The following is a 16,813-nucleotide window of genomic DNA, read 5'->3' on the forward strand; positions in this document are numbered from 1 at the left end:
AGTCACATGATTCGTCACCATAAGTCTGTTTCATTTTTGTCATTATTGAACTGTCAGGTTTACATCGTTCCTCTTTACTGTCTTGGGGCGCCCATTCTGTCACTCTCAAAACTTAGATCCTCACAGTATTTCCTGGTCTTGGATTACATCTAAGTATTTATAGTTAAATGTGGTCACGGGACTTCAACCCGGTCTTCCAGTACGGACTCACGGGACTAAAACCCGGTCTCGTCTAGACTCAAAGGACTTCAACCTCTTCTTGTCTTTTGAGTTATTCTACTGACTCAGGGGACTCAAACCCCTTCTTGTCTAACTGGACTCAAACCTGGTCTTTTCTTTCTATTCTTTTTTTTTTTTTTTTTTTGACTCAGAATGAGACAGTAAAGAGCAACAATGATAAACAACACAAAGACAATGGACCAGAGTATGAGAAAAATATAGTTTCCTATTTCAGTTTGTCTTTGAATTTGTGACACTGAATCCGTGTCAATTTTGTATGATCAATTAAATTTACATAATTGGAAAACTTACACCTCACCGAGTTCGGAGATCGAATTCTTTGAAGATTCTTTCGCTGCCGATCGGGACCCCCGGAACCCCGGTCCTCCTCTCAGAAGATCTAAATGAGGTTCGAGGATGAATCAGTGTTTGATTCAGGTGATCAGCCCCGCGGTTCGGTTGGTCTCGACGGACAAACGAAGAATCCCACTTCTGACACCAAATCTGTGTTGGAAATTTCTATTGTAACTCGATGAGTGGAGAGGTTCAGGTGGTCCGTTGTCTTACAAAAACATTTATTGATTGCAATCAGGAGACAGCCAAGTACGTATCAAAATGACATCCTATGAGTGTCTCACAAGAGTGAGATCTCTCTGGCTTTTTATAATGGTATTACAGACATTTCCTAGACAGTAAACAGGAACTAGGCATTCACTTATAGTTACATTGGTGTATATTGGATGAACTTTAACACATATCTAACACAGCGAGTGTAGCACACACCAGGTGCGACAACGGTAAAAGGAAGTTGCACCCTGTGAGCACAAACATAAGGTCAGGCTAGTTTTAGCTAGACACGGCAGAAGTGAAAACACAGTTTTAGCTAGATGCGGCAGAGATGAGAACACAGCGTTCATAAGTTTAAGCACAAAGTTCAAAAGGTTAACTTGAATAGATGGTGAATTGTAATTTTCCATCACAGCATAATGTAATATTTTTTTCACATTGAACTGAGAAGAAAATCTGGAGTCATTCTTTTTTGTGGGTTATTCTGCTGTTATTATTTGACTGTAGATCATATTGGTCTGTATGTGGAACCACAACTAAAATGAGTTCCACAGCCTTGACTGGTCTAAATGTTCCTTTATAAAATTCAGACATTGAATATTATGGTGAGGATACAGGACAGGTTTTCTTCTGTTGACTCTTCCATGAAGCCCATATTTGGGTCCGGGGGGGCCCAGACTTTTGCACATTACTGTTTATTACTACAATATACTGTTGTCAAAAATGAACATGCTGTTTTATGACACTCCAGTGAAAATGTGGGTTTACAGTTTTTGTTGTGTTCCCCCTCCTGCAGAGGAAGAGATGGTCGGAGCTGTCATGCCCTCTCAGACTCTACTACTCTTTCACCATCCTGTCTCTGCTGGTGCTGGTTGGGATCACCCTGTCCAGTATCGTCAAGCAACGCATGAGCAGAGACGTCTCCGATGAGGACAACTTCACCGTGTCTCTCATTCTGCTTTTTGGGACCTGTGAGTTCTACTTTTAGCAGGAAGGAAGTGAAGTGCCATGAGGCGGTAGAAGTTGCAGAACAAAAAAAGAAAAAAAAAAAGCCCTGAATAAAGCAGTACAAGAGAAAAATGCAGCGTCACTGTGGGGATATGAGCCCATAATATATGCAGGGTTTCTACATCTGTTCTACTGTTTTTAGTGACTGGTTCTTGGCGTTCTACACCAAAATTAATGTTTCCTCTCAGTCCATGAAATGACTGAATTCTACTGACAAATCAAATCTAATTTTATTTATATAGTGTCAGATCATAACAAAAGTTATCTCATGACACGTTACATTTATAGCTGGCCAATTCACAGACACCAACAGAGAGAGAGAGAGAGTGGTGGCAGGGGGAGGAGGGGGGAGAGGGGGGATACACATCCATGATTACCTCCGCGAGGAGGTATTGTGATCGCTTTGCTTCGTGTACGTGTTTGTTTGTTAGCAAGGTAACTCAAAAAGTTATGGATGGATTTTCATGAAATTTTCAGGAAATGTTGATACTGGCGCAAGGAAGAAATGATTACATTTTGGTGATGATCGGGTGGGGGGGGGGGCACTGATCGGCCTTGGCGGAGGTCTGCGCTGTCTTTTCTAGAAAAGCACTCGGAGAGCACCGACCTCCGCCAAGGCCGATCAGTGCCCCCCCCCCCCCCCCCCCCCCCCGGATCACCACCAAAATTTAATCATTTCTTCCTTGTGCCAGTATCAACATTTCCTGAAAATCCATCCATAACTTTTTGAGTTATCTTGCTAACAAACAAATGGGGGGGGGGGGGGGGGGGGTTCAGATTTGTTTTGGCAGAGGTCTGCGCTCTCCGAGTGCTTTTCTTGTTAGTTGTTGTTGATTTTATTCATTAGTTTTGCTGTTTTTGTTCGTTTAAGTTGCTTATTCTTTTACTTTATTTTATGTAATGTATCAGTACCACACTACGCCGAGAGGGACTCCTGCTCCTGCCACACCAGGCGTGTCCCCCTGCTTAAGCCAGTACATGTCCAGGCCCATCTGAAGTTTGACACAGAGCAGATGGATGATCCAGAAGAGGACTGGGAGAAGATCATGTGGTCAGATGAAACTAAAATAGAACTTTTTGGTAAAAACTCAACTTGTCGTGTTTAGAACAAGAAGAATGCTGAGTTGCATCCCAAGAACACCAGACCTACTGTGAAGCAGGCGGGTGGAAACCTCATGCTTTGGGGCTGTTTTTCTGCAAAGGGGACAGGACGACTGATCCGTCTTAAGGGAAGAATGAACGGGGCCATGTATGGTGAGATTTTAAGCCAAAACCTCCTTCCATCAGTGAGAGCATTGAAGATGGAACGTGGCTGGGTCTTCCAGCATGACAATGATCCCAAACACACCACTCGGGCAACGAAGGAGTGGCTCCGTAAAAAGCATTTCAAGGTCCTGGAGTGGCCTATGTATGTATCGTATGTATCTATACCACGGTGCAGGCGTATGTATCTATACCACGGTGCAGGCGTATGTATCTATACCACACTGCTCTTTCAGAATCAATCATGTGAAAGTGGATCCTCGTTCACAGTACACCTGATTACTTCTGTGCCGTGGCACAGTGTTTGGAAAACACTGATTTAAACCATTTTAGAACAGAAAGAGGAACTGGAGTGAATAAGTAGAAGTCTAATCAGAACTGGAGGTATGAAAATAAAACAATACTCAAAGCCTGTTTTAAACAGATTTAATCATCTGAATAAAATTGAGAGTTTTGTTAGAGTGAAGGTGGAATCATCTGATGTGAGTTAGTCTTTAACCTCTGACTGTCCTCTGCTACACACACACACACACACACACACACACATGTTCCTTTTTGGATTAAAGCATGTTAAAGCCCCATGCTTCTATCCTCCATGCTGGAAGCTCTGCTAGATTAAATCCGATCAACAATGTGACCTTTGGATCCAGTGGCTCTGTCCCCTCTCCTGTGGATCCAGTCACTCTTCCTCCTTCCAGCAGGTCCAGGTCTCTTTTTGTTCAGTAGTTCAGCTGGAGGTCTTTGAGTCAGGAACCCCAGATCCCCCTGTGGACAGTTTCAGTCCCCAAACCTGGACAGAGGAAGGACTGTTGGGATCCAGCTCCAACGACCAAGCTGATAGAACAACAGTCACTGGATTCTGGAATCAAAGGTTTTTAAGTACATACAGCAGCAGCTGACTGACACAAGGAAGTATAGGTTCTTATAGAGCACAGGTGTCAAACATGCGGCCCAGGGGCCAAAACCGGCCAACCAGAGGGTCTAGTCCGGCCCATGAGACGAATTTACGAAGTGCAAAATGCAAAAATTACCCTGAAGATATTAACAGTCCAGGGCATCCAACTCAAAAATAACAGCATAATAACCTAGAAATAATAACTCCAAATGTTCTTCTTGGTTTAATGTGAAAAAAATAATATGACATTATGCCTGTAAATAATGTCAACACCCATTTATTGCAAAGAACATTAAATTCTGATATCCTTTAACAATAAAATGTCAATAACCTGAACAAATAGGAACAACCTGAAATGTCTAAAGAAAAATAAGTGCAATTTTAAAAATATTCTGCCTGTTTTGTGTCTTGGTAGATCTGATCTGTAATGCACATGTAGAAATCATAAGTTGAGGCAGAATATTGATAAAATTGTACTTTCTTTTTTTTCAGGTTATTCACATCTTTTTTGTTTTGGATAGTGTGTAAAATGAAAATAGTTTCATCATTTAATGTTATTTTTTACACTAAAAAATTTGGAGTTGTCATTATTTATAGATTATTCTGTTATTATTTTACTGGTTCGGCCCACTGCAGATCAAATTGGGCTGAATGTGGAACCTGAAAGAACAGGAGTTTGAGAACCCTGTGTTAGAGAATAAAAAACGTTCCACCATTGGTTCACGTTTCTAAACATTGTGTTGTTTGTGTCTGGTCATCAGTGCTTTCTCCAGGTCATCATCGAGGCGCCTTGTTGTTGTACAGTTAGTCCAGTTGTTTCACGCTCCTTTTGTCGTCTCACCGTGGCGTTGAGGGAACATTTACAGATACCTCCAGGGCAAGGTTATTATCGTTAACGAAAACTAACGAAATGACGAAAACTAGAATTGTAAACATTTTCGTTAAGTGAAATAAATAAAAACTATAATTAAAAGAAAAAAAAAAATTAACTGAAACTGTATTGTGTGCTTACAAAACTAACTAAAACTATAAAAATTATGGATAAAATTCCCTCGGTTTTCGTCAATGTCGGATTGATACGAAAGTGATTTATTTCACTCTAGGCATTTCATTTGCTGGCACCATATGATTTTTAACGGTCCGTCACTTGTGTTCACTTGTGGTTTCCAGTCGTCTTCTGGTCCCCACTCTACCTGGAAACATGGAGACTAAAGTTGGGAGAAAGCAGCAGAGTCCTGTCTGGGATTTATTTGAATACGACGACAGAGAAGAAGAGAAAAGATATGACAAAACTAAAATTAATACTTAAACTAAGCATTTAGAAAATAATGAAAACTAATAAAAGCTAGCAAACCTGCTCTAAAAACAAATTAAAACTAACTGAATTAGAGAAAAAAAAGTCCAAACTAAATAAAACTAAACTATAATGAAAAATCCAAAACTCTTAGAACCTTGCTCCAGGGTCAGGAGGCAGAGCTGGTGCCTCCAAGAAAGAAGGAGTCACAGACATGTCCAAGAAGAGGAGACACTGTGGGGGTCAACCATGTGGAGACATGACACCAGGACACAACCTTTAAGCTCACAGTATCTTCTGAAAACAGTCTAATGCTGTATTTTTCCAACTCATGTCATGTTTGTCCTGTGTCTTTTCTGTAGTTTTCTGTATCTACTACATCAGTCGTGGAGTTCTGCAGGAGAACAGACAGGAGATGATAGCCTTCATTGTCTGCATCATCGTCATCATGGTTCGGTCACTGGTCAACTTTTTTCTGCTGAGGTCAAAGGGCAAACAGGAGCTGGAGGTAGAGCAGCCTCAGTGTGAATATGTGTGGTGTCAGACCTCAGTGTGAATGTGAATGTGTGTGGTGTCAGTCCTCAGTGTTAATGTGAATGTGTGTGGTGTCAGACCTCAGTGTGAATGTGTGTGGTGTCAGACATGTGTGATGGGTCCAATTCAATCCTGATGTTGTCCTGATGCTGTTCTGCAGATGTCAGTGTCAGTGGGACGTTCTGTCATTCTATCTCATATTAACGTGCGTCCATTTGAGGCTGACGCTAACGATACTGTTCAACTGGAATTAATGACTGAAGAAAATGAACAGGACAAAAAAAAGAGTATTCACTTTTGCATTTTACAGATTTTGGTCTGTTAATCAGTTAATACCTTTTTCCTTTTCCAGACCATCATTTATTATGTTGCTCTTTAAAAATCCACTCTTGGTCAACATTATTCTATTTATTTGATCGATTATCTGATATTGATTATGGATTTGTTAATACACATCTGAGGTAGCATGTAAAATGTGATAAGATATTAAACCAAAAATGGATCTGTTCAAAAAATGTAAAAAAAAATCTGATTAGAAACAGTGAAAACATCCTATAAAACACCAAATCAAATACATTTGAACAAATAAAGCTCCAGAAGGACATCTACAGATCTGTTACTGATAGAAACTACAGTGGAAAGAGTTTTGAACAAGGACACGAGTCTTTAATTTTTTCTTGATCTTGTCGAGCATGTTCCATTAGAAATGGAATCTATTTTAAAGAAAACAGCATTTAACTTGGTCTTGATAAGATATTCCACATAATGTTGAACTTGTAACAAACTGAAACAATGGTTTGATAAATGTTTCAACAGAGGGACAAGAGTATTTTCCTTCAAACGTATCAAAATATAATATTTATATTGAATAACTCATGTCATTAGTTGTAATGACGAACACTTACTTAAAACTGTAGTATTTTTTCCACTGTTCTGGTCCATGTTGAGTCCAGACTGTGACAGCGTTTGGCTTCTGTGGGGTCAGTTTAGTGCAGTGGTTCTTAACCTTGTTGGAGGTACTGAACCCCACCAGTTTCATATGCGCATTCACCGAACCCTTCTTTATTAAAAAATAAAATATGATTTTTTTCAAATTCAAGACACAGGTATATGTTTTACTGGTGCACAAAATGAACCGTGCATTAACATCACTGTGTTCAAAGAACAAAACCAATACAGTGCATGAACTCACAACAAATTCCATACCTTTTCACAAAGACATGACCTTTTTTAATACTACCACACTGAAACTGTTTTAATTTTTAACCTTATGTATTCCAATAATGAACTTATTGTATTTATGCTATTTATCACTTTTTAACATTTTAACACACACCCATCACCTAATTTCCATCAGGCTACAATAATAATGAATATTTACTGCAAATCAGTGTGACTTCTGCTGTTGCCTTTGAGAGACCAGTTCAGAAATGCGTGGCTTCACCTTGGCAAGTGCCACTCTCATTCTCCATCGGTGCGTCGGTCGTCACATGATTGTAACTGACCAGTGCGGTGACTGAAAATGTAAACAAACGCTACACATGGCTGCCTCCGTGGTTAAGAGGAAGTAGCAAAAGTCATAACAACGATGTGGAAAATAATTCATCGTTAGACGAGTGGAAGAGATTATAAACACTTCCGGATGTGTTGTAGTGCTATTAGCAACAACAATACACCGCAAATATTGGATGTCAATCAGAGAAAGAGTCTCCGAAGCCGTTTGTTTACATACACAGACTTAGTCTGACACACACACCCGACTAATGAGTCGAGTGTGTGTCTTGACCTCCGCTGAACCCCTGAGACTGACTCACCGAACCCCTAGGGTTCGATCGAACCCAGGTTAAGAACCACTGGTTTAGTGTAAAGTGCAGGTGTCACACATGTGGCCCCTGGACCAAAACTGGCCCTCCAGAGGTTCTGATCCGGCCCATGGGAGGATTTTATGAAGTGTAAAAATTACACTGAAGGGTGTTGAACTGGTTTTAGTTCAGGGTCCACATACAGACCAATGGGATCTAAAGTAAAATAATAACAGAATAACCTTATAACAATAAAGTGTCAGTAACCTTAAAATTAAGTTCAATTTTATTTGACCAATATTCTGGCTGTTACTAAATGTTTGGACATTTGTGGATCTGATTTGTAAGTTGTGTTAATAATAAACTGATACATAATATTGTAGAAATTATTCTTATTTTAGTTCCAAATTTCAAACTTCAAAATTTCAACAATATTCTGCCTGTTCCCAAATGTTTGTGTAACACTGTGTGTAAATGCACATGTACAAACGACACTTTTTCAAAGAAATGTCAGTTTTTTCTGATTATTCAAATCTTTCTTGTGAAAGCACAGTGTGTAAATGTAAATATTTTCATAATTTAATGTTTTTTTTATTGTACTAATACAGAGAAAAACTTGTAGTTGTCATTATTTATAGGTTATTATACTATTATTTTACTGGTCTGGCCCAGTGGAGATCAGATTAGGCTGAATGTGGACCTGAACTAAAATGTGTTTAACCCTGACTGTGACAGACTCTGACCACATGGTGTCACTGTTGTCCTCTGTATCAGCTCATCTCACTTCAGACTCTTTCCTGAACCTGGGAAGAAGCTCAGTGGCCCTTCTATTAGGTACAGCTGATACTTATAATAAATAGGACCAGGAGACATTTTCCTCTCACACACTTGTTTCTTAAATTTTTGTTCATTTTTGAGCATGTTTTGTTCTTCTTATTATTTGTTTTGTTCATATTAGTAGCTGTTAGCTGTTAGCTGCTAATGGGGCAGTCACATGGCTCATTGTACATCAGATGCTGTTAGTCACATCTCAGACAGTGGAAAATGATGTTGAAACAGTGATGAAACTGTTTAATCCAGCTGTTTTTGTGCAGCTGAATGCAGACCATTATCACTGTTAAACCAAAAACCTGCAGTTGGTGCATGTTTTTATTGTTTGTGCGTCTGTTTTATTGTTCGTGTGTCTGTTTTCTTGTGCGTGCGTCTGATAAACCCATGTTTGTGAAGTCGTCCTGTCTTTGTGTTTCAGCCTCGTTTCCTGTACATCATGGTTCTGAGTGTCATCCACATCATCATCTGCATCGTGTACGTCTTTTGGGTTAAACCCAGATGGATGGCGTTCCGTGTGGGCGGGGCATTGGAGAGTCTCCAGAACCAGTACTTCTTGCTCAACCTCTGCTTCTCCATGGTGACCTTTGACCTGCAGGCCCAGGTACGTCTGCGGTCCTCTGTACATTATGCAACACATTCCTCCTGTCACTTCACTGTTTTTCTCACTGGCTGATCGGACATGAGCTGGTGTGAAGGAACTGTGTCTGGTGTCTTCGTCTTCGTCATCATCATTAGTAATTTTCATCATTAGCAATTCTTCTTCTTCTAAACTACTGATCAAACTCATTTCTAATTTTATATGTATGTTCTTTGGGACAACATCTACAAAATTTGTTCAGAGTTTTGAGAAATTTAGATTTAAAAATTTTTGCCATATTGTTTTTAAATATTGTGTCTTTCCTTGTAATGGTCCATATTTTGGTGGTTTATTACATGTGAATACTTACAGATCTTTATCACTGATAGAAGTTATACATTTGTATTTGTGAACAGTTGTATAGTCTGATGGCTGTGGTAGGAATGCCCTGTGGTATCTCTCCTTCTTCCTGGGGGGGAGGTATAAGGCTGGTGCTGGAGGAGCTGCTCAGGGCAGATACAGTTTTTGGGGTGGTTGTGTTCCTTTTGGAGGAGGACACAGTGACAGAAGCTAATGGGTGTGGTCTGTGTGAACCTTTCAGCTGTGTCTGTGCATCCTGATCACAACAACAGAATCCAACATGTCCCCCACCAACGCCATCATCCTGGGTGTCGGGGTGGTCTGGGCCGTGGTGGTCGCCGCCGTCGGCGCTGTGGCGGTGAGTGTCCTCACCACTCAGACTGACTGTTGGGTTCCATGTCATAAAAGTAGAATAAAGGCCACTGAGAAACCTCAACCTCATATTCAACCTCATACTCTAAAACCATAAAGACCCAGTGGTTCTTTTATAGCAGTTCCCAAATGAGTTTTTTTTAAACCTTTCATAAGTGATTTATCACCATTTATTATATTATTATCCTCTATATTTAGCATTTTTTTCAGTGGAAATCATATATTTTCCTATATTTAATTCACTGATCATGTGGATGTTCATTAAAAGCTCAGATCAAGTTGATGGTTATTGTATCAGAAACAGAAAACTGAAGAAACAGTGTCTTTTTCAGCAAAGATGTCATTAACTGATCATAAACCCAGTGTGTCCATCCACTGTCATTGATCCAGCTCCATGGGTTTTATTTGGGAATCAATGCTGTAGAAGGTGACAGTGTTTCCATGGTAACTATGGAGCCTGTGAACATTCAAATATGGTCATATCTGATGACCATGAAAAAAAGAAGAACTGTATTTTACACCAATTATTGACATGGATTGATAGGATTAGTGGATCAACAGGAATTAAACAGTTTAGATCAGTAGATGGTTTAGGTTAAAGGTGGACGTTTGGGTCTTTAACCCTCCAGTATCCAGGTGCGCCTTTTAGGCACACTTTGCACTTTGTGTTAAAAAACTTCATATTATTTTTCACAATTTAAATAAGGTTAGAATTCAAAAGTTGTTCATTTGTGCATGATCTTTAAAATTCTGTCCACCAACTAAAATGTGCACATTGTAAACAAAAGAAAATTACAAGACTAGCATCTGTCTGGCAAGTGTGCCTAAAACACACTGTCTTCCATTTGATCTGTATGATTAGGACTGACCTGGATTTACAAAAATAAAATCAAATTAGAGCAGAAAAATAAATCAATATATAATATTTAATAATTTGATTTATAGGTGTGCCTTTTACGCACACTTGGTGACAGATGCTTGTATTTTTGAACATTTGACCTAGCGCCAAAAATAATAATGCAAATTAACTAATGTTGGGGTTAATCATTGACATATGCCAGGATGAAAAAATCAAATATGTGATCCACTTTTTATGTTGTATATTGAAAAAAAATATTTTTGTGTGTTTTTTGCATCCAAAAAAATGGTTTGTTTACATTACAAACACAGCATTTAAAGGGTTAAAAAATGTGACAATTATTGAGTATTTGGTATTTTTATTTACGGCTCAAGTTGATGAAATAGAAAAAAAGCGTATGTTGTTGCCAATTTAGATTTGTGCTGTGTGTGTTTTTGTATGTGTGAAAGTGGGCGTGTATTTGTGGTGAGGCACTTGGTTGCTAGGGTCACCTGCACACCTGTGGGCATAGGTAGTAATCAGCCAGGCAGAGGTTATATAAGGGAGACACAAGTGATCAGAGTAGATTTTTGAGCTATGGGGAGCCACACAGTTTTTTAACTGTGCCTGTGTGTGTGACCATGAATGGGTGTTATTAGTATTTTTTTTGTCCTTTTGTATATGAGCTCATTTTTAAGTCATTCAGCCCCTTTTGTAGGTGTTTTTTAAGATTTGCAAGTAAATAAAATATTAAACGCACATCCATGGCGGACCTTGTTTTTACACACCATCACGAGTTGGAAATGGCTTCAAAATCCCCCAAGTGGCATTTTTTGTAGCTGGATTGCCACTATAGCATAAAAGAATTAAAAACAAACTGTATGAACATTTTTTGACATTATTCCACCAGTGTGCCAAAAAGGCACACTTGGTGCTTAGTAAGGGCCTTGGCGGACAGGATACCGGAGTGTTATAGGTTAAAGGTGGATGTTTGGGTCTGTAAGGGTTTAATCTTCATCACTATAAAATGAAATATGTTACTGAGACAAAATTAGACATATTTTCTAACAGTCAGATTACTTCTCCACTAAAAATGTTTATCATGAGAATAAAACTCAGTTCATAGAAACAGGCCTTTACTTCCTTTGTTGTGTTGATGGTGTCTGTGTGAAAAGCTCAACAGTGTGTGTGCATGTGTTGTTTTGCAGGTTTTAAAGGAGGTCAAGGTCTTGGTGTGGATCTTCATGGTGCTGAACCTTCTCCAGGTCCCCCTCTTTATCTATGTGATGTACGAGGTATGGGAGTTTTCCCCTCGTTTCACAAAATGAAATGTATGATTTCACACAGAGTTCTTAGGCAAAATATTCAGGACAGCAGATCTTGGTCTCAGACCAGACGACATTCGGGGTAAAACCATTATACCCCTGAAACTCGATTTCAGGGATGTAATTATCAGTGCACTGTCTGATGTATTTGTGAACATCCTGCTTTGGTTCAGATCCAAACACTAAATAAACTCATGTCAAAATGAAGTCATGGTGGGAGAAGCTGTGTTCGTCTGGAGGAGATGAATCCTCCTGGATCCACTGGTCACTGTGAACCACAGAGGGTTCATTAGAAACAACTGAGCCTTAAAAACACAGACTGAGGTCAGTTCTGAACCACAGGGACCTGAGCAGACACTGGATGAGTCCACATGTCCACAGCAGCTGCTCTGTCAGGTCAGTGTGGACGGACGGACGGTCCAGCCGACCTTTACTGAAGGTGGTCCTCTGTCTGCTTTAGCCACATTGACCACCAGGACAAACAGGACACCGACCTTTACACACACACACACACACATATATATATATATATATATATATATATATATATATATATATATATATATATATACACACACACATATGTGTGTGTGTGTGTGTCCATGTGTGTGTTTGTGTATGCGTGTGTGTGTGACTGATTGGTCTGGTTGTGTTTTCTGTTTTTATTTAGCTCCTTTTATTTGTATTTTACAGCAGGATTTAATATGATGGACAGATTGGATGGCACTGTTAATTTCATTATGTGCTACAATGACAATAAACAGACTCTATTCTGTTCTATTCTAATCTATTCTTTTCTGTTCTATTCTGTTCTATTTCATTCTTTTCTATTCTATTCTGTTCTGTTCATTTCTGTTCTAATATGTTGGGTTCTATTCTATTGTTCTGTTCTGTTCTATTTTATTCTATTCTGTTCTATTATATTCTGTGCTGTATTCTGTTCTCTTCTATTCTGTTCGGGTTAGGGTTCTGTTCTTTTCTATTCTATTCTATTCTATTCTATTCTATTCTATTCTATTCTATTCTATTCTATTCTATTCTATTTAGCTGACAGTCCATATAATGCAGGGCCAAATTAAAGCTTCCATCAGCTGATGTTATTGTACTGGTTCATTCTGTGTTGATGGAACGCACAGTCGCCTTCGGGTTCGTGTTCATCGGCCTGTGGACTTCAGGAGTGGCTTCATTTTTCTTTGCATCACCTTTTCCTCTCTGGTGTGTCTGTTTCAGATCATTAAACAGTGGTACTCGAACTCCGTCTACACCTTGGAAGCTGCCGCTGTCACCGGGGCGTTGGTTTCTCTGCTCATTAAAGGGGTTCTGCTGTGGGCTCTGGTCCGACTGGTGCAGAACTTCGGCCAAGGCCTCAGGGAGAGGAGTGAGTGGGGCTCAACACACACAGTTTCAGCTCAACACACACAGTTTCAGCTCAACAGGAACAGTTATTGACCCTTTGCACGTTATGTCATGCTCTGTTCTTGCTGCAAACGAGCGCCATGATGGACGGCGGAAGTGCCAGACTGCACACTGGACAGCAAACCGGCTAATACTGAGTTTGATCTGAACGTTCTCGTTTTTGTTCACTTTACACATCCAGTGGTCGCACACTACAGTTTCATCCTTCTTCACAGACACCCACGGCTTCAGCTGGGTTCCAGACAGAGCCTGGATATGATGGACCTGATATTACAGATAGAACAGGCTCGGTTTGTGTCCATAGCACATTAGCACCACCAAATGCTAGCTAGGTGGTAGACTGGGTTAACTACTATGAGCCACTCTGTTCCAGTGGCTGTCATCAGTACCTTCAGTATTAGCTCTGTTGTTGTAGTGGCTGCCTTTTTTTTTTTACCAGCTACACTATGTTATATGAAATACTGTTATTGTCCTTATGCTGTTCCATATGTTCTAGTGGTGGAACTGTACATATTACTGTGTGTAGATAGTAGAAAGGCAGACACTTCAACAACAGAGCTAATACTGTAGGCTAATGATGACAGCCACTAACATCATTACACAATGTTAGTTAATTAGAGCTGCTTTTGGTTCCAGTCTATTTGAGTTTTGATGGCATGCTGGGGGAAACAATGTTAAAAATATACACAGCTAGGTAGCTAACGTTAGCTGTATCTTTCCTTTGCCATTATGAGATGTATTCCTCTGCCGTGAGCGCAGTACAGCGACTCGGTAATCTAACCTAAGACTAAGAACTGGTATCATCCAGACTTTAGTCTGCTTTTAGATCAGCACCTGTGTATGGGGACATCCCATTTAGAACATAATGGGACAGATCGTGTGCTTTAAACTCCAGTAGACTGGAGGATTTTGCCAGATCCGTAAACACATCAGGAGGGAGAAGGTATGGGTCGGTAGCTAGCCCTGCTATTGTTAGCTTCTCCAAATAGTGTTCTTTGTGCCATCCAGTAAGGTGGGTCACTTTGCAGGACAACTCCAAAACATTATTTTCAGTGCTGGTAGACATAATCTGTCTCATTCGTTTGTTTGTTGTGTTGGTTTTGCCGTCCACCATGGCACCGTACCCTTAGTCACGTGATAACTGTGACGTCAGTGCAAAGGGTCAATACTCCACAGTTTCAGCTCAACACACACAGTTATACTCCACAGTTTCTGCTCCTTTTAAAGTTTCTTCAGGAGGATGTGTAAATACGGTCATAAACTGCGCTCCAGAGGTGGAAAAATTACTGAAATATTCCACTGAAGTAAAAGTATCTTTACTTTGATGAAATTATATTCAAGTACAAGTAAAGCTACACATCTAAAAATCTACTTAAGTAAAAGTAACAAGTTGTTCATTTAAAATGTATTTTAAGTAAAAGTTACTTAGTTACTTTTATCAACCTAATGAAGGTCATTCCTACATTGTGTAAAAACAAGGGGCCGAAAATCCAAGAAAAATAGTCACAGAGGAGCTACTTAAACAGACGACATGAACGAAAGGGAGGTTTTACAGAGACCAGTTACAACTGCAATCACACACTCATTCTGTTCCTTTAATTTAATCTAATTTAATTTTATTTAACTAGGAAGTCCCATTGAAACTTTTAGACTTTTAGTTTTGTGTTTGGTTTGTGTTTGGTTTTGTGTTTGCTAACCTGCTTTAAGGTGAGGTCAAGGACCGCCCACTACTTTTGGATTCATAACTTCTGAACCAGATAAGTTTCAGACAAATATTCCACATAATTGTAAAGGTCTAAATCCCATCTGAAACAGACTCAAAGGGCAAAATTTAGTTTTAAATATTTTTAAATGAAAAATATCAAACTACTGCGTCATGGATGGACAAAAAATTTACGTCTATTTATTGCAAGAATTCCAAAGTTCTCCACAGTGAAGTTCCTCTGACATTTTCAACCTAAAATGTATTCAGTGTAAACCTTAAACCCTCTATTTTACAACCTAATAATTGGTTATAAAGGAAAAAAATATTAAATCAAACCTAAATAGAAAGAGTTTAGACAAATGTCAGCGTCACAGATGGACAACAGAAGTAAATATCAAATTAAACATTTTTTATTTCAATTATCAATATCATATAGATTTATTTACAATATTTCCAACATACAAATAATATTAACATTATATTCAAATGTATTTTTCATAGATATATGCATTTATTAATTTTAAACACTGTGTTTAGAATATGACATAAGTAATATAATTGTCAAATATCAATGTATTTGAATAATTGTAGTTAATTTATAGAGTTTATAAATGAACCTAGAATGACGACACTAAACTGGGTCACTTTACAAACAGTCACACTCAGAAAACTAATCAAACATTTTCTCATTTCAAAATACGTTTTCCTGAAAATCTAAGTAATTACTGACCCAAAAACCCTAAAAGTTTGGTGTAGATTATTGTAATTAAATGTTCTTGACCAAATGTTCACCTTCCCTTGACTCCGCCTTTTTTTCTTCACAGTGTTCACAGGCGTCGAAATGACAGAACCTGAGGACGAAGGACGGCGCTGACACGTGGATCCATGAGTCCAGTGTGCTCCGTCCCAGGTCTGGTCTTTAACGCTGAGCTGATGATGTGGTGGAACCCCCCCCCACCACCACCACCCCCACTACCACCTGTATGAAACCACTGATCTGCCTTCATACCGTGGACTCCATGGGTTTGACATGTGTTCTTTTTCCTCTGTGAACACTGTAAAGTCTGAACCACTGGGGTCTGAAATCACACACAAACAGATGCTTTTAACCCAGAAAGACCCAGACACACTTTTACATCAGCTCCAAAACGAACTTTTCTCTCTGTTTAACCTTTCATAAGCACCATTTATGCTTATTCTCTGTATTTTGCATTTTTTCAGTGAAAATTAAGCATTTTCCTATATTTAATTGACTGATCGTGTAGGTTTTGATAAAAGCTCAGATTAAAGTTAAGTGTTTTTATATCAGAAACAGAGAAAACTGTAGAAAGTGGACTTTTTCAACAAAAATATCAATAATTGAACATAAACTCAGTGTGTCCATCCACTGTCATGAATGTATTAATATTAGGAGCCATAGCCTAAAGTACAGCTGGATGATAAAATAACACAGGTTTTAATTAAACCTTGTTTCTGTCTGTCCCACATAAACGTCAGTAATTTTTGAGTGAAGTTGAAAAACCCAGATGGTGAAACAACACAAAAATGATATTAACCCTTAAATAACTATTCTGAACTTTTCCCATGTGCTTTAGCACCATTCACTTTAATTGTATACTTTGCATTTTACAATGAAAATAATGTATTTTCCTATATGTAGTGTACTGATCCATGTAGATGTTCATATAAACTCAGACTAAATTCCACGGTTATTCTATCAAAGCAGACCTGAACTGAAGAAAGTGTCCCTTGTACAAAATATTTTATTACCTGAACATAAAAATAAGCGTCTGAAACCACTGTCATC

At 38.9% G+C, this 16,813-nt stretch overlaps 1 protein-coding gene across 4 annotated transcripts in view; it reads left to right on the forward strand.

Annotated features, from left to right (window-relative positions):
* Positions 1–16,283, forward strand: part of LOC115421813 (uncharacterized) — a 32,682-nt gene extending 16,399 nt beyond the window's left edge. For all 4 annotated transcript variants that reach the window (XM_030137756.1, XM_030137754.1, XM_030137753.1 and 1 more), the window contains 7 exons: positions 1,583–1,757; positions 5,609–5,754; positions 8,832–9,014; positions 9,592–9,708; positions 11,769–11,855; positions 13,116–13,263; positions 15,831–16,283. In XM_030137756.1, coding sequence (XP_029993616.1) covers positions 1,583–1,757; positions 5,609–5,754; positions 8,832–9,014; positions 9,592–9,708; positions 11,769–11,855; positions 13,116–13,263; positions 15,831–15,880 — 906 coding nt within the window. In that variant the 3' untranslated portion in view covers positions 15,881–16,283. The remainder of the gene's footprint in view (positions 1–1,582; positions 1,758–5,608; positions 5,755–8,831; positions 9,015–9,591; positions 9,709–11,768; positions 11,856–13,115; positions 13,264–15,830) is intronic.
* The last annotated feature ends 530 nt before the right edge of the window (positions 16,284–16,813 follow it).

Source organism: Sphaeramia orbicularis, chromosome 7 (assembly GCF_902148855.1).
Source record: "Sphaeramia orbicularis chromosome 7, fSphaOr1.1, whole genome shotgun sequence".
NCBI lineage: Eukaryota > Metazoa > Chordata > Actinopteri > Kurtiformes > Apogonidae > Sphaeramia > Sphaeramia orbicularis.